At 54.5% G+C, this 19,070-nt stretch overlaps 1 protein-coding gene across 1 annotated transcript in view; it reads right to left on the bottom strand.

The window, feature by feature from the left end:
• The window catches only part of PPFIA3 (PTPRF interacting protein alpha 3), a 30,501-nt gene that overhangs the window by 3,961 nt on the left and 7,470 nt on the right, over nt 1-19,070 (bottom strand). Inside the window, exons 2-23 of the mRNA XM_025368489.1 lie at nt 18,609-18,863; nt 18,257-18,358; nt 17,709-17,873; nt 17,268-17,342; nt 16,659-16,733; nt 16,128-16,349; nt 13,806-13,952; nt 13,582-13,716; nt 13,073-13,156; nt 12,791-12,922; nt 12,255-12,317; nt 12,042-12,121; nt 11,040-11,184; nt 10,045-10,232; nt 8,517-8,739; nt 7,472-7,635; nt 7,215-7,342; nt 5,796-5,889; nt 4,982-5,063; nt 4,073-4,273; nt 1,051-1,113; nt 864-890 (exon numbers count right to left, since the gene is read on the bottom strand). Of these exons, the coding sequence (XP_025224274.1) occupies nt 864-890; nt 1,051-1,113; nt 4,073-4,273; nt 4,982-5,063; nt 5,796-5,889; nt 7,215-7,342; nt 7,472-7,635; nt 8,517-8,739; nt 10,045-10,232; nt 11,040-11,184; nt 12,042-12,121; nt 12,255-12,317; nt 12,791-12,922; nt 13,073-13,156; nt 13,582-13,716; nt 13,806-13,952; nt 16,128-16,349; nt 16,659-16,733; nt 17,268-17,342; nt 17,709-17,873; nt 18,257-18,358; nt 18,609-18,848 (2,835 nt within the window). The 5' untranslated portion in view covers nt 18,849-18,863. The remainder of the gene's footprint in view (nt 1-863; nt 891-1,050; nt 1,114-4,072; nt 4,274-4,981; nt 5,064-5,795; nt 5,890-7,214; nt 7,343-7,471; nt 7,636-8,516; nt 8,740-10,044; nt 10,233-11,039; nt 11,185-12,041; nt 12,122-12,254; nt 12,318-12,790; nt 12,923-13,072; nt 13,157-13,581; nt 13,717-13,805; nt 13,953-16,127; nt 16,350-16,658; nt 16,734-17,267; nt 17,343-17,708; nt 17,874-18,256; nt 18,359-18,608; nt 18,864-19,070) is intronic.

The following is a 19,070-nucleotide window of genomic DNA, read 5'->3' as shown; positions in this document are numbered from 1 at the left end:
CAAAATCCACAGCTCCCCCTGGCTGGAAATATGTGATCTATGACCACAGTCAAACATAATTCCTCCGTGGACAGTCAGCTCATACCTCTTGATTTTTTTGTTTGTTTATTTGTTTGGTTTTTATGAGATGGAGTCTCACTCTGTCACCCATGCTGGAGTGCAGTGGTGCAATCTCGGCTCACTGCAACCTCCACCTCCTGGGTTCAAGCGATTTTCCTGTCTCAGCCTCCCAAGTAGCTGGGATTACAGGCGCTAGTCACTGTGCCCGGCTAATTTTTGTATTTTTAGTAGACACAGGGTTTCACCATGTTGGCCAGGCTGGTCTCAAACTCCTGACCTCAGGTGATCTGCCCACCTCAGCCTCCAAAAGTGCTGGGATTACAGGCGTGAACCACTGCGCCTGGCTGCCTCTTGTTTCTTGAGAACAAAGTGTAGCTCTTCCTCCCCAATTTCTTATTCAGCCTGGCTACCTCACCACCACCACAGCCAATGCTTCCTCCTTGGCCCTGGTACACTGAGCAGTCCATTGTAGGCCCGGCCCCCTCCACTATAGGGACACCGGCTGCTCAGCGTCTCTCCTAAGCTACAGAATCGAAGCCCCTTAGAGTCCCCACAATCCACGATGATGAAATGGTCCATGCATAAGGCTGACTATGCAACAGTCTGGGCTTCCACATCGCATCCCCTCTACCCTCCCCACCACCAAGCCATAATGGAACAGTCCAGAGCCAAGCTTGGCACAGCGCCCCCCCATGGGGATGATGGCATGTTCTGGTGAGGACAGGGGCAGGGCTCGGAGGAGGAGCATCCATGCGTCGTGCACAGCCTGTTCATGCGCTCACGCCCCGCCCCGCGTCCCCTACCTGCTCCCAGCTGATCTCCTTGGTCTCCTGACCCGTTAGTAGGAAGAGGGGAGAGAATGGGTGAGTTAAGGGGCAGGCAGAGGAGGACACAAGGAGCGGACTTAGGGATGGCCACAGACTCGGTCCCTGCCCCCACCCCCAAGGAGGGTTAGTGCCACCCCCAAGGCGGCCGGCAGGGGGCACTCACAGGCTTGGTCGTGGCTGTAAGGGACTCCATCTCCTCGTGTGTCATCCACACGTTTCCTGTGGACTGAGGGGCAGGGAGTATTAATGGATGATGGGAGAGGGCTTCCCGTGGGGGAGAGGAAGGAAGGTGTCCTCCTGAAGGCCCTGGGCCATATGTTTATGTCCCTCCTGCTTTCTGGGACAAGCAGTAACAGAGAAAAAAGGAATGATCCTTGTTATCGGGCACCTGCCATGTACTGGGCAATGTGACTTTGGAGTTGAACAAATTCAGGTTGGAATTGCGACCCTGCCATGCATTTTGCTGTGTGGCCCCGTGCAAATGACGTCACCTCGCTGACCTCACACAGAGGTACAGAATGAGGATTCAAAAGTGGGGGGCAGACACAGCCATGGGGCAAATGTTTAGGGGGTATGGGGGGGGGGTTCACATTTATTGATCTTCTGCTCCCAACAACCCCACGAGTTAGGAATCCATACAAGGATAAAAACATTTATGTATCTCCTGGTGATTGTCAGGCACCAGTCACCGTCCTAGGGTGTGGGATATGGCAAGGGACACAACAGACCCTTTTCGTCGAACTGGGGGAGAAATAATCAACATATTTTAAGTATGTTGGGGAAATTTGAATACAGATTGAATAGTCGATGAAATTAACAACTGTAGCCAATTGCGGTGGCTCACACCTGTAGTCCCAGCACTTTGGGAGGCTGAGGCGGGCACATCACTTTTGGAGTTTGAGATTAGCCTGGCCAACATGGAGAAACCCCGTCTCTACTAAAAATACAAAATTTAGGATGAGAGATGGGGTTTTGCCATGTTGCCCAGGCCGGTAATCCTAGCACTTTGGGAGGCAGAGGCAGGTGGATCACCTGAGGTCAGGAGTTCAAGACCAGCCTGGCCAACACTGGTGAAACCCCGTCTCTACTAAAAATACAAAAATTTGCTGGGCATAGTGGCCTGTGCCTTTAATCTCAGCTACTCAGGAAGCTGAGGCAGGAGAATCGCTTGAACCAGGGAGGTGGAGGTTGCAGTGAGCTGAGATCTCACCACCGCACTCCAGCCCACACACCGCACGGGGCAACAGAGTGAGACTCTGTCTCAAACAAAAAGAAAAAGAATAAGAAATTAACAAGGTGAATGCCCTTAGGTATGATAAAGGATGCGGTGTTTACAAGGAAGAAAAAGACCCACTAGGCCGGGCACAGTGGCTCACGCCTGTAATCCCAGCACTTTGGGAGGCTGAGGCGGGCAGATCACGAGATCGGGAGATGGAGACCATCCTGGCTAACACGGTGAAACCCCGTCTCTACTAAAAAAATGCAAAAAATTAGCCGGGCGTGGTGGCGGGCGCCTGTAGTCCCAGCTACTCTGGAGGCTGAGGCAGGAGAATGATGTGCACCCAGGAGGCAGAGCTTGCAGTGAGCCGAGATCACGCCACTGCACTCCAGCCTGGGCAGCAGAGTGAGACTCCGTCTCAAAAAGAGAAAAAGACCCACTAAAGTAATTTTGGAGGCTAAGCTGTTATGATGTCCTCAAATTACATTCAAGTACAGGTCTCTGAGCATCCCCAACCTGAAAATCTAAAAATCCAAAATGCTCCAAAATTCTAAACTTTTTTTTTTTTTTTTGGATGCAGTCTCTCTCTGTCACCCAGGCTGCAGTACAGTGGGACAATCACAGCCCACCGCATCCTCGATCTCCTGGGCTCATAGGATCCTCCCACCTCAGGCTCCTGAGTAGGTGGGATTACAGGTATGCGCCACCACACCCGACTAATTTTTGTATTTTTAGTAGAGACGGGGTTTCGCCATGTTGCCCAGGCTGGTCTCGAACTCCCGGGCTCAAGAGATTGGCCGCCCAAGGCCTCCCAAAATGCTGGAATTACAGGTGTGAGCCACGGCACTTGGCCCTAAACTTCTTAAGTGCTGACATGAAGCCACAAGAGGAAAATCCTCCATCTGACCTCATGTGACAGATCACAATCAAAATGCAGTCAATACTTTGTTTCATGCACGAAGTTATTTAAAATATTGTATAAAATTCTTTTTAGGCATGTGTATGAGATGCATATGAAACATAAATGAATTTCATGTTTAGGCTTGGCTCCCATCCCCAAGATATTTCATTTATATGTAAATATTTTTTTTAAAAAAACTTTTTAAAATCAGAAATTCTAAACACTTCTGGTCCCAGGTATTTCAGGTAAGGGATACTCAACCTGTACTCCCCACTCCTGCCACCCCACACACACAACAGAGCAAGTACAGCAAAAGGTTGAGAACTGCTGAACTGGGTACACATGATATCCTGTATGTTTGAAATTTCTCGTAATAAAAAGTTGAAACGAGGGCCGGGCGCAGGGGCTCACGGCTGTAATCTCAGCACTTTGGGAAGCCGAGGCGGGCGGATCACCTGAGGTCGGGAGTTCAAGACCAGCCTGGCCAACATATCAAAACCCTGTCTCTACTAAAAATACAAAAATTAGCCGGGCATGGTGGCAGACACCTGTAATCCCAGCTACTCAGGAGGCTGAGACAGGACAATGGCTTGAACCCGGGAGGGAGGGATTGCAGTGAGCCAAGATCGCGCCATTGCACTCCAGCCTGGACAACAAGAGCAAAACTTTGTCTCAAAAAAAAAAAAAAAAAGTTGGAATGAAAAGATAAAATAATTAGAAGGCAATAAATGCTATGGGGAAAATTAGAAGGTGCTGATATGCTGGAATGATGGGGGAAACTAGTTTAGCTGACAAGGAAAGCTTCTTGGAGGTGGTGACATTTGAGTGGGACAGCAAATGCCGAGGAGAGGGAGAGAGTCAGGGAAGGATGTGGCCTGGGCCCCTCCTGGAGTACCACATGGACCACAGGCCAAGTCGGGAGCAGAGGGGAGGCTGAGGGGGTGAGAGCCAATGAGAAGCAGGGTCGTGGGACAGAGGAGTGAGCAATCCCAGGATTGGCTAGACTGAGGGCAAGAGGCGGGGCCCTGAGGAAGCAAAGGCTGGAATTGGCCAACGGACACTCACAGTGCGAGAGGAGGCGGGGGCCGAGGGCGAGGTGAGCGAGACCATCTCCTGGATGGCGAGGCGAAGCTTAAGTCTGTGCAGCGGGTTGCTGATGCCGATCTCGCGCTGGATCTCTGTGTCTGACAGGTTGGCCATGATGGCACCGCTCTTGACATTGGCCCGGCAGGCGGCCACGTACCAGGCAGGCATGCCTACCCACAGCTGCAGCGGAAGGACAGATGGACAGAGGGGACAGAGGAGGAGAAAACCGGAGAGATGGGGGGACAGGGAGGTGGGGACAGGCAAGCGGGGGTGGGGGGTGAAACAGTGACGTGGGAAAGTTCGCAGGGAGAAGAAATAGGACAAGGAAAAGAGACGTGGACGAGATGAGGAAGAGTCCAAGGAGACAAATGGCGGGGCGGCGGGGGAAAAGAGAGAGAAAAGACAGAAAAGAAAAAGAGAAAGAAAAGAAAAAGAAAGAAAGAAAGAAAGAAAGAAGAAAGAGAAGGAAAGAAAAGAAAAGAAAGAGAGGGTGGGGAGAAACAGGAAGTGGGAGACAGGGAGACATCGGCAGGGCGATCGGAAACATGAGAAATATGGGGGATGACAAAAGCGTGGTCAGAGATGGTAATCGTGCCGAAAAATAGAGACAGAGAATCCAGAAAGAGAGAGTAGAGAGAACGACAGGAGACCATGACCCAGGTGGGCAAGGCCAGAGCGGCAGGGGCGGAAGGGGAAGGAGAAGGAGAAAGAAGCTGTTTAGATGAAGGGGAAGGCTGGGCCCTCCTGGGTCCTCACCTGCCCGGCCCATGGCCACCCCCACCTCTGGGCTAGAAGCAGGGTGGCGCCAGGAGGACCAGGCAGCCCCTACCAGTAGGGCTGTCACAGGGGTTGAGGACCAACAGTCAGGGCATTTCTGGGCCCCAGTACCTCCAGCCAGGACACCACGGTGGGCCCGTCCCAGGCAGCAAAAGGCAGGCCCTGGCGGCAGGCCTCCTCCAGGAGTTCATGCCTGCAGGGGTGAAGGGGCCAGGATAGAAGCTGTCGGGGGTGGAGACCCCCTACTCTGTGGATGGTCCCCATCACCACACACCCACACACACACACACACACACGCACGCACCTTTTATGAATGTATAAAACACGGCAGAAGGTCAAAAAATACATGTGAATCTAAATCCTCTCCCCCCAACCCCTATCAAAAGAGAGAAAAAAGAAAAACAAAAAATATAAATTAAAAAAACACAAAAATTAAGAAAGAAAAAATAAAAACTCTGGGAGCTCCTGGGTTTCCAGGAAAGCAAGTTCGGGGTCACGGACACCCCCTCCCAGCATTGAATTCTCATTTCTGTTCACCACCACTGCTGCACACCCACACTCTCTCACACACACACTCTCACACTCGCGGGCACACACTCATGCACACTCACAATCACACACACTTTCATACACACACATACACTCACACACACTCTCACACGCAGGCACACACTCATGCACACTCACACGCACACACACTCTCACACTCACACACACACTCTCACTAACACACATACCACACACACTGTCGTCACTCACACCACACTCACACACTCTTACACTCACACACTCTCACACTCACACTCTCATACACACACTCATACACACACACATATTCTCACTAACACACATACCACACACACACAGTCGTCACTCACACCACACTCACACTCTCACACTCACACATTCACACACACACACTCACTTCCTCTTGTTCCTTCGGTCCTTGTCTCCTGGGCCTGTCAGCTTGGCTAGTCCCAGAGGGTCAGTGGCCAGTGTCTCATCTGAGGGTGTTCCAGCTGGGGGCAGGGAGGGGTTGAAATTTGGAAAATCTCAAGGAGGAGGCAGAATCTTTCACGCTGGAGGTGATGAGGAAAATGCAGGAAAGGCAGAGGCCCTGAGGGAGTAGTGAGTGAGGCCACATCGGGGAAGTGATAAAGCCAGACAAGCGCCCATGAATCGGAGTCATCCCCAAAATACGGCTGGATGCACTGGGCTGTCCTTGGTAAGGTGGCAGTGGTGTGCTGGTAAATGCCTAACAACTGGCTCCTTGGGAAGGCAGAAGGGAATCCCTGATTTGTAGCATTTGTCCATTTCCGTGGTGTAAATAATCCCACCATGACCAATTTCAAGCTACCAGTGTGATATCAGCCAATTCCTGAAATAGCGGATCTCCTGAGCCAGTGAGAGCAGGCTCCAGCACACCACAGGAAGGTGCCCTGCCTTGAGGATGCCCCACCCTCTTCCTCTGTTTAAAAAATAGGTGACCAGGCGCGGTGGCTCACACCTGTAATCCCAGTGCTTTGGGAGGCTGAGGCGGGTGGATCACTAGGTCGGGAGATCAAGACCATCCTGGCTAACATGGTGAAACCCCATCTCTACTAAAAATACAAAAAACTAGCCGGGTGTGGTGGCGGGCGCCTGTAGTCCCAGCTACTCGGGAGGCTGAGGCAGGAGAATGGCATGAACACGGGAGGCAGAACTTGCAGTGAGACGAGATTGCGCCACTATACTCCAGCCTGAGCGATGAAGAGAGACTCCGTCTCAAAAAAAAAAAAAAAAAAAAAAAGCAAATGAGTCTGTAATCCCAGCACTTTGGGAGGCAGAGGCTGGTGGATCACCTAAGGTCAGGAGTTCAAGACCAGTCTGGCCAACATGGCGAAACCCTATCTCTACTAAAAATACAAAAAAAAAAAAGGTAGTCTGTCATGGTGGTGGGTGCCTGTAGTCCCAGCTGCTCAAGAGGCTGAGGCAGAAGAATTGCTTGAACCCAGGAGGTGGAAGTTCCAGTGAACCAAGATCGTGCCACTGCACTCCAGCCTGGGTGACAGAGCGAATCTCCGTCTCAAAACAACAACAAAACCCAAAAAAAAAAAAACAACCAAAAAAATAGGTAAAGGAAATCAATTCATTTACCCACTCAGTCACCCAAGCAGGCCCCAGAGTGCCCTCTCCTTTTCCCTCCTCCTCCTGCCTACCTTGGCAAGCTGTGTTCCTTCCAAATTCTAAATAAATCACCAAATGAATGAAGACATGAATGAATGTCAAGTGAACATACAAAGAAGGAGAAAGAAAGGAAGGGAGGAAGGAACACAGGAGGGAAGGGTTAGAGTGAGGTACTCACCCAGAGAAGAGCTGTCCCGGCCTGGGGGTCCCATTCGTCCCTTCTCTTTCTTGCCAAAGAGACGGCCTATGGATGACTTGATGCTCTTCTTCTTGGGGGCTTTGTGTAGGGAGTCTGGGGTGCCCTCACTGGGAAAGAAGGAGAGAATGAGAGCATATCCTGGCTGGGATGCCTCCTCTCCTCCCAAGTCCTTGTCCACCCCCTTCTCATCTTCCCAAACCAGCCTCTCCCTGTCCCTATCCCTTGTCCCTGCTGACCTTCCCCGTGAGGGTCCCCCATCTTCCAGGGACCCTGCCTGCAGTGCCAAGGCCTGGGTCATTCTTTCAAGACGGGCAGAGCGGGGAGTGGGTGGTGGGGTGTCTCCTGGGATGGCCGGCCCCTCCCCTCGTGGAGCACCAGCTTCGTCCTTAGGGACATGATTCTGAGGACAGAGGGCACAGATGCTGGACTGAGTTCAAGGAGTCATGTCAGGGGCGCTTTAGTAACTGAGATGTCTGCTGAGGGGTGTGTGGGGTGGCCCTGGTTTAGAACAGTATCCAAAGGTAGTCTAGCTCAAGTGAGGGTGAGTTGCAGAAACTTTTTTTTTTTGAAATGGAGTTTCACTCTGTCACCCAGACTGCAGTGCAATGGCACGATCTCGGCTCACTGCAACCTCTGCCTCCCAGGTTCAAGAGATTCTCCTGCCTCAGCCTCCCAAGTAGCTGAGATTAAAGGCATGTGCCACCACGCCTGGCTAATTTTTTTTTTTTTTTTTTTTTTTTTTGAGACAGAGTCTCACTCTGTCGCCCAGGCTAGAGTGCAGTGGCGTGATCTCGGCTCACTGCAAACTCTGCCTCCTGGGTTCACGCCGTTCTCCTGCCTCAGCCTCCCGAGTAGCTGGGACTACAGGCGCCCGCCACCACGCTGAGCTGATTTTTTGTATTTTTAGTAGAGACGGTGTTTCACCGTGTTAGCCAGGATGGTCTCGATCTCCTGACCTCACGATCCGCCTGCCTCGGCCTCCCAAAGTGCTGGGATTACAGGTGTGAGCCACCGCGCCCGGCCCAGAAACTTTTTAAAATCCTATGCAGAAACTTGATGCGTGAGAAATAAAAGTAGACCAGATCTGACTAAAGTGAAAGTTAGGGTTCAAGAACCCAGTGACTCCGCCTCCCCTTTGCTCTTTGAGTTTGAACCTTTAGGGAAAGCTAAGGTTGCTTTGGAAAACCACTGCTATGAGGGGTTACTGTTGTTCACTGCGGAGCCCTGCTTCTGACCTCTCCCCATCCCCCTACTAGGCTGGGGAGACTTCAGAACACTCACAGCCTTGTCGGTGCCCTCACGGGCAGGGCTAGGGGGTGCCAGGCGGGGAGTTGAGTGGCCAGAGCTGGGAGGGGAGGGGCTGGCAAGGGTAGAGGTGGTGAGGGAGGGGGGCAGGGAGCAGCTGCTGCGGTAGCGGCCCAACGAGTCCAAGCCAGAGCTGGACACCCGGCTCTCCAGCTCCTCTGCCCTCTGTTCTGTTGTCTCCTTCTCCTCTTGGATCAGCCTGAGGAGGGAAATAGGGGAAACTGGGTAAGCGGCCGCAGCAGACAGTGGGAGAGGGAATCTGGGAGCACAAGGGGCCAGAAAGCCTTGGTGGGACGAGGGGAATTCTGGGGAAGGTGCAATGACATCAGAGGGCTTTGGTGGGTTTCTGAAGGACTCCTGGGCTCAAGGAGAGTCAAGGAGTCCTGATAGTCTCAGGAAGTCATTGCAGGATTAGGGCTGTCAAGGTGATCAAGGTCTGCATCAGGGTGGCCCTGATGATAGTGGTTTGGAAAATCATGAAGGGATTACTGTGGACAAAAGGACAAGTTCAAGGTGGACTGTAAGAGCAAGGTCATAACAGGAGCAGTGTGAGATCAGGGACTCAGGTCACTCTAGGATCTGGGAAGGGCATGGAGTCATTCAGTATGGAAGGTGGTGGTCACGGTATATTTGCCGAAGGCTCATGGGGAGTGCGTTATAGCAGAATTGCTGAATATGGTCATTACTGGTGAATCGGGGTAGACGTTACATCATTGGGGGCTTCTTAATAAGTTGGGGACGTTTTTTATATTAGAAATTCTTAGTATATGGAGTTGAAGTTTTTATTTGTTTGTTTTTTGAGACAGTCTCGCTCTGTCGCCCAGGCTGGAGTGCAGTGGCACAATCTCGGCTCACTGCAAGCTCCGCCTCCCGGGTTCATGCCATTCTCCTGCCTCAGCCTCCCCAGTAGCTGGGACTACAGGTGCCTGCCTACATGCCCAGTTAATTTTTTGTATTTTAGTAGAGATGGGGTTTCACCATGTTAGCCAGGAGGGTCTCGATCTCCTGACTTCGTGATCCGCCTGCCTCGGCCTCCCAAAGTGCTGGGATTACAGGCGTGAGCCACCGCGCCCGGCCTGGAGGTGAAGTTTTTGATTAGGGCATTAGGATGAGATTCTTGGTGTTTGAGGTTGGGAACCTTGTGTTGTCTTGAGATTCTTAGAGTAGTGGGAGACTCTGGGCACTTGTTATGTGAAACCACAAAATTGATGGCATAATGGAAGATTCTTGATGCATTGAGAGGAACTGGGGTATTTTGGGGTGCAGTCTTTGGTGTGTCAGGGAATGGTGAGTACTGGCTGGGGGTATATGTGTAGGTAGCACATAGAAGACTTCTGAGTGTATCTTAGGGGATGCCTGGACAGTGGAGTGAGTGTTGGGCTGGAAGAATTCCTGTGGATGGTGTAACAGGAGATGGACTCAGGCTTTCAGGCCTCCAGAGCCAAAAGGGCTGTGGAGTCAGCTCAGGTAGGGCAGGGTGGGCCAGGGCGGGGCCAGGGCTCACTTGATCTCCTTGTTGATGGCCTCCAGCTGCTCCTGAAGCATGATGGCCAGCGTCTGCACGTCAGCCTGCCCACTGGGGGACAGCAGCTCAGCCCCAAACATCCCCTCTGCCTCTTCCTCATCTGAGCCGTCCAGCTCCCCAGGGAATGGGGGTGGTATGGAGCCCGCAGGGGCAGACCGCTCCCAATCCTGTCCCTGTGTGGGGACAGAGCGACATCAGGTGGGTGGGGGCCAAGGTTAGTGCTGGGTCTTGGCTCATGATCCTGACCTTTCCTGACCTCACTGATGCTTTTCCCAGCCCATCTTTATTTCTTTTTATTTTTATTTTTTCTTGAGACAGTGTCTCTCTCTGTCGCCCAGGCTGGAGTGCAGTGGCGCAATCTCAGGTTACTGCAACCTCTGCCTCCCAGGTTCGAATGATTCTTCTGCCTGTCTCCTCAGTAGCTGGGATTACAGGTGCCCGCTACCATGCCCGGCTAATTTTTTCATTTTTCCTAGAGACGCCATTTTGGCAAGGCTGCTCTCGAACTCCCGACCTCAAGTGATCTGCCTGCCTCGGCGCCAGCAAGTGTTGGGATTACAGGCATGGACCACCCTGCCCAGCCTCCGACTTCTTCTCTTGACAGGCCCCTGTCCTTGATCCCTCCCCAAACCCTTTCCAAGCCACGCCCACACCCATGACTCCACTCCTGCCCCTGATTCCCATGACTCAGCTGGCTCCTGTTCCTCACCTAACCCCACCTACTCTGGGATTCCATACGCCCCTCCCAGTCCCATCATTACTCTCGGGTTCTCACCAGGTGGCAGGACATCCACAGGAGGAGACATCCAGGCAAGAGGGTTGCAGGGAAGGAGAGAAGAAAGGGTGAGTGGGTGAGGCCAGGAGATCCTGCCTCTCAACTCAGCTTCCTCCCGGAGTCCCACGGATTTAGCTCCACTTCCTACCGCTGCCCACCCAAGCCCTGCTCAGTCCAGGCTCCAGAGGCAGCTGCTGACCTTGGAGGGCTCCTCCTTGACCCCCGACCAGCGGCCCCTCTTGCCTGCCCGACCACTGCCAGCCACATAGGGATCCAGGTGGGCACCAGAAGGTAATGTGGGTGCCTGAGAGTAACGGAGCTCCAGGGCACTGCCAGGAAGAGACCTGTGGGCATGAGGAAAGCAGTCAGGGACCAAGGGGTCAGGAAAAGGGCACAGAGGTAAGGGGTCACAGAGACAGATCTAGGGCCAGGGCCCTGAAGTCAGGGTCAAGGGGCCAGGCCTGGTGACTCAGGCCTGTAATCCCAGCACTTTGGGAGGCCGAGGTGGGCAGATCACTTAAGGTCAGGAGTTCGAGACCAGGCCAACATGGTGAAGCCCCGTCTCTACTAAAAATTAAAAAATTAGCTGGACATGGTGGTGGGTTCCTGTAGTCCCTGCCACTCTAGAGGCTGAGGCAGGAAAATCACTTGAACCTGGGAGGCAGAGGTTGCAGTGAGCTGAGATCGTGCCACTGCACTCTAGCCCGGGCAACAGAGCGAGACTCTGTCTCAAAAGAAAGAAAAAGTAAATAAATAAAGTCAGGGTAAAAAAACAGAGGGGGCTAAGCGTGGTGGCTCACATCTGTAATTCCAGCACTTTGGGAGGCCAAGGCAGGAGGATCACTTGAGGTCTGGGGTTCCAGACCAGCCTGGCCAACATGGTAAAACCCCGTCTCCACTAAAACTACAAAAATTAGCCGGCTGGGGTGGCGCACGCCTGTAGTCCCAGCTACTCGGGTGGTTGAGGGACGAGAATCGCTTGAACTCAGGAGGTGGAGGTTGCAGTGAGCCGGAACCGTGCCACTGCATTCCAGCCTGGGCGACAGAATAAGACTCTGTCTCAAAAAAAAAAAAAAAAGAAAAAAAAAAAAACCCAGGGGGGTCAGTAGAAATCTCGGGAGGATAGGAAGTGGGGATTAGAAGGGAGGAGCTTGGCCAACGGGGCTCCATGGTGGAGGCAGGGCAGGAGGGCTGCTGTCACCTGGAGTAGGAGGATGGTGGCCTCCCCCGCAGCTGGTCGATCTCCATCTGCATTCGCTCCATTTCGGCCAAGAGCTGCTCCTGGGGGCCGGTGTTGGAGGTGTCGGGTTAGAATCTGCTCCGCCCAAGAGGCACAGCCCCTGCCAGACTTGCGGACCCTAGCCTGGCAAACACTGCCCCAACTTCCTCCTCCTGTCCCCTCAGGGCCCCCTACCTTGTTTAGCAGCAGCTCATCCTGAAGCTTCTTCATGTTGGCTATCTCCTCGCTCAGGGAGTTCTGTGGAGACAGAGGTGAAGTGAGGGAGTGGGACCTGAGAGGGGCACGCCCCTGGGGCTGCAGGCAGCTCCCAATGCACACAGACAGGCCTGAGGGGACCCAAGAGGACTGAGATGGACAAATGGTGAGTTTCGGGGGAGCAGGGACAACGATGTTTCTGGGGAGAGAAGACCCCGGATGCAACACCCTGTGCAATCTCAGAGGGTTCAGGGTTTGGGGGTCCATGGGATTGGAGGCTTTGGGAAAAGTCAAGGACTTGAGGCATGGGTGCCCCAGAATTCGGCTCTTGGAACGTCTAGAATAGGTGAAAAAGCGGCTCTGGGCAATACAGCAGAGAAGGCTGCCCAACTCAGGATGCCGGGGTTTAGGGAGGCCTCCGATAACAGATCTGAGAGAAAGGCCTGGGGCCTCAGGATTCCAGCAAGAGGTAGTCCCAGATTTCCGCGTCCCGCAGTCCTGGATGGGGGGCGCACCTTCTCCTCCAGCGCCCCCATGCGCTCCTTGAGGTGAAGCTGTAAGCGCTCGTTGGACTCGCTCAGCAGCTTGTCCACCGTCTCGGACAGCCGCTTATTGTGGTCATCGTTCATCTTCTCCCGCTGCCGGGCCTGTGCAAAGCAGAGCGGGGCGGGCGTGCTCAAGCCCACCCTGCCCAGACCACCGCCCTTGCTCTAAGCCCCGCCCCCGGGCCCCCAGCCTCATTAAGCTCCGCCCCTGCCTCGAAGCCACACCCTCTGCGCTGTCTTCCGCCCCCTCACCCGTTGCAGCTCTTGATTCTTCTCTTCCAGCTGGGCCTCCAGCTGCCGAAGCCGCTCCTCGAAATTCCCATGACGTTCCTCAGCCTAGAGGATGGAACTCATGGCGTGTGACTTACCCTTCCAGGATCAGTCAGGCTCCGAGCCCCACCTCCTCCAAGGTGGAGCTCCAGGCCCCGCCCCCACAGCGCCAGGCTCCTCCCCTGCAGCTATGAGTCAGGCCCCGCCCCTGCGCCTAGTCCACTTTTTCAGGACCTATTCCTTCCCTCTCAGGTTCCAGGCCACCCGTCCTTTCAGTCCAGGCTAGAGAACCCCGCTCCCATCCGTCCCGCGTGCAAACCTCCAGGCCCTCCTCATTCCAAGTCCTGTCCCTTTCCCAGCCCCTAGGCCCCACACTTTCCCCCAAATCCAGGGTTCTGACCTCGCTCCTACCCCTCCAGATTCGCGACCCTGCCTCTTCTAGGCCCCACTCCTTCCCCCACACAAGGTCGCGACCCAAGTCCTCCCCGCACCTTGTTGAGCGCCGCCACGCGCTGCGCTAGCTGCGCCTCTATCTCGGGCAAAGTCTCCGCCTTCTGCAGCGTCTGCTGCAGCTTCTGCTTGGCGTCGTCCAACCACTCAGCCAGCTGACGGCTCTTCTCTTCACTCTGGGGGAGGGAGAGGCAGGCGGAGGGGACGGGCTGCGTCACCTGGGCCCCGGCGCCGCCCCATCGCCCCTCCCGGGCTGCGCCCCCACCTGCCGATACAGTGACTCCTTGCTAGCTAACTCGTTCTCCAGTTTGTCGTTGGCGTCGTGCAGAGACGTGGCCTCGCGCTGGGCGCTCAGGTAGCGCTTCTCCAGCGTCGTAATCCGCTCCTCCATATCTTCCCGCTGCGCCAGCGCCTGCGGAGGTGGCAAAGGGCCCTGTGGACTGCGAGCCCCTGGGGGAGCGGATGGGGCATCCCCTTGTTTCCTGGTAAACAAAGTGCCCTGACACAGGAGTCAGAATGGTGGTATCACACCTGCTAAGAGCTCCCAGGACTAGCCCATCTTAAGTCCCTGCCACCTGCGAGTTAAAATGGTGGTGCTACACCTCCCATGAGCTTCTAGAACGCTGCAGGCTCAGATCCTCTAGGTGCAGAGGATCTGAGGCCTGTGGGATGTGAAGTCTCCACTCCAGCCCTTTCCTCAAAACCCAGGGCTTGGGTTTTTCACTAATTTCTGGCATAGAGCAGACTTAGAATCAAAGAGCAAGTGTCCTGTGGTCTCATGGGAAATAAGGATCCCTTCTACCTAGAAGACAACACCTCCCAAGAACTACCACGGTACCAGAGGCTTAGAATCCCGAACCCCAAAAGAGGTGCTCCAAGGTCTCATGGGAGATGGAACCTCATCTGGTAGCCCACGTGGTGGGGCTACATTTCCCAATAGCCCCAGTGGCTATTCAGGCTTTAAAAAAATCCCAGATGAAGACTCTCTCTCTCTTTCCTCTTTTTTTTTGAGAGAGAGAGTCTTGCTCTGTCTCCCAGGCTGGAGTGCAGTGGGGGTGATCTTGGCTCACTGCAACCTCCACCTCCTGGGTTCAAGCAATTCTCCGGCCTCCGCCTCTCGGCCTCCGCCTCTCGAGTAGCTGGGATTACAGACACCCGCTACCACGCCTGGCTAATTTTTGTATTTTCAGTAGAGACAGGGATTTCACCATGTTGGCCAGGCTAGTCTTGAACTCCTGACCTCAGGTAATCTGCCTGCCTTGGCCTCCCAAAGTGCTGGGATTACAGGCGTGAGCAACTGCGCCCGGTCTCTTTTTCTTTTTCTATTTTTTTCTTTTTCTTTTTTTAGCGGAGTTTCACTCTAGCACCCTGGCTGGAGTACAGTGGTACGGATCTCAGCTTACTGCAACCTCCACCTCCCAAGCTCAAGTGACTCTTATGCCTCAGCCTTTCTAGTAGCTGGGACTAAAGGCACCCGCCACCACTCCCGGCTATTTATTTTTTAAAGTAGAGACGGGGTGTCACTATGTTGTCCAGGCTAATCCTAGTGCTCACTCTTCTTTCTCATCCACTGCCTTCAAGAATCCAGGTCCACATTTCCCAGCAGCGCCCTGGGGTCACCAGGATTAGGATAAAGCGGCCTAAGCCAGGAAGGGGTGAAATACCCACAAAAGATGCCATTTAGAGGCTCGGTGCAGTGGCTCACGCCCATAATCCCAGCACTTTGGGAAGCCAAGGCGAGCGGATCACTTGAGGTCAGGGGTTTGAGACCAGCCTGGCCAATATGGTGAAACCCCATTTCTACTAAAGATTAAAAAAAAAAAAAAAAAAAAAAATTAGCCAGGTATGGCAGCGCACGTCTGTAGTCCCAGCTACTCGGGAGACTGAGGCAAGAGAATCACTTGAACCAGGAGGCAGAGGTTGCAGTGAGCCGAGATTGCACCACTGCACTCCAGCCTGGGTGACAGAGCGAGACTCCATCTCAAAAAAAAAAAAAAAAAAAAGGCTGGGTGTGGTGGCTCACACCTGTAATCCCAACACTTTGGGAGGCCGAGGCGGGTGGATCACCTGAGGTCAGGAGTTCAAGACCAGCCTGGCCAACATAGTGAAACCCCGTCTCTACTAAAAATAAAAAATAAAAAATAAATTAGCCAGGCGTGGTGGCGGGCACCTGTAGTTCTAGCTACTTGGGAGCCTGAGGCAGGAGAATCACTTGAACCCAGGAAGCAGAGGTGGCAGTGAGCCGAGATCATGCCACTGCACTCCAGCCTGGACGACACAGCCAGACTCTGTCTCACAAAAGGAAAAAAAAAAAAAAAAAAATCCATTTAGAGGCACCAGAGAAGGACCCAAAGTTAGGTAACAAAGTAATTACGAGCAGTTATGGAGTGTGTACTCTGCGCCACAGGCTCACCCTCTGATGAGAATCATACATCTCCTTTCACAGGTAAGGAAACTGAATCTCAGAGAGGAGGAGTCACCCCGCCTGTGGACTGAATCGAGGTTCTGCCATTCATGAGCAATGCGCGAGGGAGAGCGCTACGGAAAGGTGAGGGACTGAGGGCAGCCCACCTCCCTGGGGCCTCACCTCCTTGAGGTCGCGCTGCAGCTTGGAGTTGGCTTCCTCCGCCTTGCCCAGCTCGCGGTGCGCAGTGCCCAACTCCTCCTCCAGCTGGCTCATCTGACGGCACAGCACCGCCAGGCGCTCCCGCAGCTGGCACACCTCGGCGCGTTGCCGCTCCAGGGCCTCCTCCAGCTCTGCTGTGCGCCGGTTGGAATCCCCGCCAGGACCCAGGCCATTGGCAAGAGTCTGGAGTGAGGGAAGCAAGGGACAAGATCTCAGAGTGTCTCCGAAGACACAGAGGAAATCCAAGGAGAAAGTCAATCAGCTGAAAGGAGATCAAAGATCAATATGGACCATGCTGGTCAGAGTCCACAGGGGTCAGTGAAGGAGGTCACAGAAGTTAGCTAGGTGACCTGAATCAGAGGTCAAAGCTCTGTGACAGTCTTAGAGGTGCATCCATCTTAGGGCCCATGAGGATTATGCTAAACATGACAGACACCATAACAAAGTCAGAGAGTTGAATGGAGGTCACAGGGAGGGACTTCCATGTCTCACCTGCCCATCCCCATCCTTGCCCGGCTCTTCCAGCCCTGACCGCCGCCTAGACAGCTGCTCTCGAAGGTTCAGAGTCTGGAAGTGTGAAAGGGGAATCAGAGCACAGGGGCTCCCTGAACCCCCAGCTCTACTTCTCACTGGCACTGGCCCTCTAAGCGGATAGGCGGCCCCATTTGAGATGCCTCCGGTCGTGCTGCGGCCATGCCTACCCCACGGTTTACCCTTAGGCCCCGTCCCTCCTTATATCCCTCCTTAGCTGCCACCACGGAGGGCGTCTACCCTTACTCTTCCCCTTAGCCTCCTGGGCAAAGTTTCCGCTTTAGCCCCGCCTTTCCCCATCCAATCACTTCCTCCTTAGTCCCAGCCTGAGCCCCAGTCCCTGGTTCTACCCTTAATCTCACTCTCACTGGGAGGTTCCCTCCGTAGCACTGCTGTGTGCCCACTTAGGAACCCCACTGGTTTCTCTCCATAGTCCATCCCCATTGGTTGTCCGCCGTAGTCCTGCCCCAATAGATTCTTTCTGGAACCCACCCAACCGGCTCCGCCCCATGTGCAGCCCCTTAGCCCCTCCGCTTGGATTCAACCTCCCCTTCTTGGCCACACCCACACCTCCTGATTGCTCAGTTCCAGCTCCTCCTCGAGCACTGCCACGCGCTCCAGCGCCATCCGCAGCCGCTCCCGGACCTGGGGATGGGGCAGGGCAATAGTCAGCTGGAGACCAGACCCAATTGAGGACAATTGCCCCTGGCCCAGAACACCCCTGGGACGGATCCGATAGGGCAGCCTTGGGGCTCCTGTCTCCATAACGGGTATGCAGCCGCAACCAGCTATCCAGTCTGCCCCATCCACTGGTAGCCCCCATCCTGGTTTATTTTTCTGCTATCAACCAATCAGGTTCCAGTCTATGTAGCCTGTCCCAATCAATCACAGTCAACATTCTTCCAACTCAGAACATCCCCAACCAATCACGGCCAGAATCTCTCCCACTCAGAACAGCCCCAGTCAACTATGGGTTTCCATTCTCCACCCCTGCTCTTCTAATTCTCATACCTTCTCATCCAGGGCCTTGTGGTGCTCGAAGAGAGACTTTAGAGCCTTGAGTACTTCTACCTCCGAGGAGACCCCACCCGGGGACTGGGCCTGGCGCTTCACCACGGTCATGCGCAGTGACCTCTCGTGCCTGGACACCAGGCACTCCAGGTGTTCCAGGAGCAGCTACAGGCACACGGCATGGGGTCAAGGAAAAGAGGCAAGGGAAAAGGGGCAGAGTTGAGAAAAAGGGTGACAGGTAGGGCGGACACATGGAGGAAAAGATGGAGCCAAATAAAGGAGCACGGAGAGAGGTCAGGAAAAGAGAGAAGGTCGGGGTCAAGGAAGGGGTGGTACAGAAGAGAGAAGAGAAAAATTATAGAGACAGGGAGGAAGGAGTGGGACCAGAGTGGCAGACCAGCCAGGAAGTGGGAGCAGGGAAGAGGAGAAGGCAGAAAGGCGAGATGGGGGAAAAAAATAGGTCAGGCTGCCACACTGCGAGGCCCCGCCCCCCACTTCAACACCACGAGGCCCCGCCCCACTTAGGCCCCGCCCTCAACACTCCTCACCCGCGTGTTGTTCCGTTCCGCCTTCAGCTCTGCAATCTCTTCCTCCCTCTCCAGCAGCTGCTCCCGACATAAGTTCAGCTCCTTTGTCAGAGCTGCAAACTCCTGTCCAGACATTGGCAGGATCCCGACATTCAGCTCAATCCTTTCCCTATCTCCTTCATTCCCTGGGACTGGAAGTTTGAAGGTCCCGCCCTCCCTGCTAAGTCCCGCTCTCCCTTGCCACTCAGGCCCCGCCCATTAATAGCAAGCCTCGCCCAGACTCCTCCCTTCCAGGCGCCAAGCCCGGCCCCTTCCGGACAGCCTTCTTCCCTGAGGCCCCGCCCCTCAGGCCCCGCCCCTTCCCCGCCCAGACCTGGGGCAGCGCGATGCTGAGCTGACGCTGCAGCGAGTCCTTCTCGTGGCCAAGCTCGCGCAACCGCAGCTGCGCTGTAGCCAGCCCGTCCTGTGCCTCGCGCAGCGTCTCCAGCAGGCGCTCGCGCTCCGTGAGCATCGTGACCATGAGGCGCTCCAGCTCCCCGCCCGCCTCGTCCGGGCCCAGCGCCGAGCCCCGCCGGCCATCCTCGCTGATGGTGGGCATCACCTCGCACATCATGGCGGCGGTGCGGGCCTGCGGGGCGGGGAGGGGCAAGGAATAGACCGGCCTTGTCAAGGCACAACAGAGAAACTGAGGCACGGCCACTCGGATACCATGTAGGAGAAACAGTTGGGGCAAACCAAGCACTGCACAGAAGAAACTGAGGCCCAGGCACTCTGATCATGACACAGGGAAACAGGCACCGTCACCCTGTCACCCCACCAGGGAAACCAAAGATTG

Source organism: Theropithecus gelada, chromosome 19 (assembly GCF_003255815.1).
Source record: "Theropithecus gelada isolate Dixy chromosome 19, Tgel_1.0, whole genome shotgun sequence".
In the NCBI taxonomy this organism is placed as follows: Eukaryota; Metazoa; Chordata; class Mammalia; order Primates; family Cercopithecidae; genus Theropithecus; species Theropithecus gelada.
Note: the sequence above shows the minus strand (reverse complement) of the source record. Positions and strands in the feature narration are given on the sequence as shown.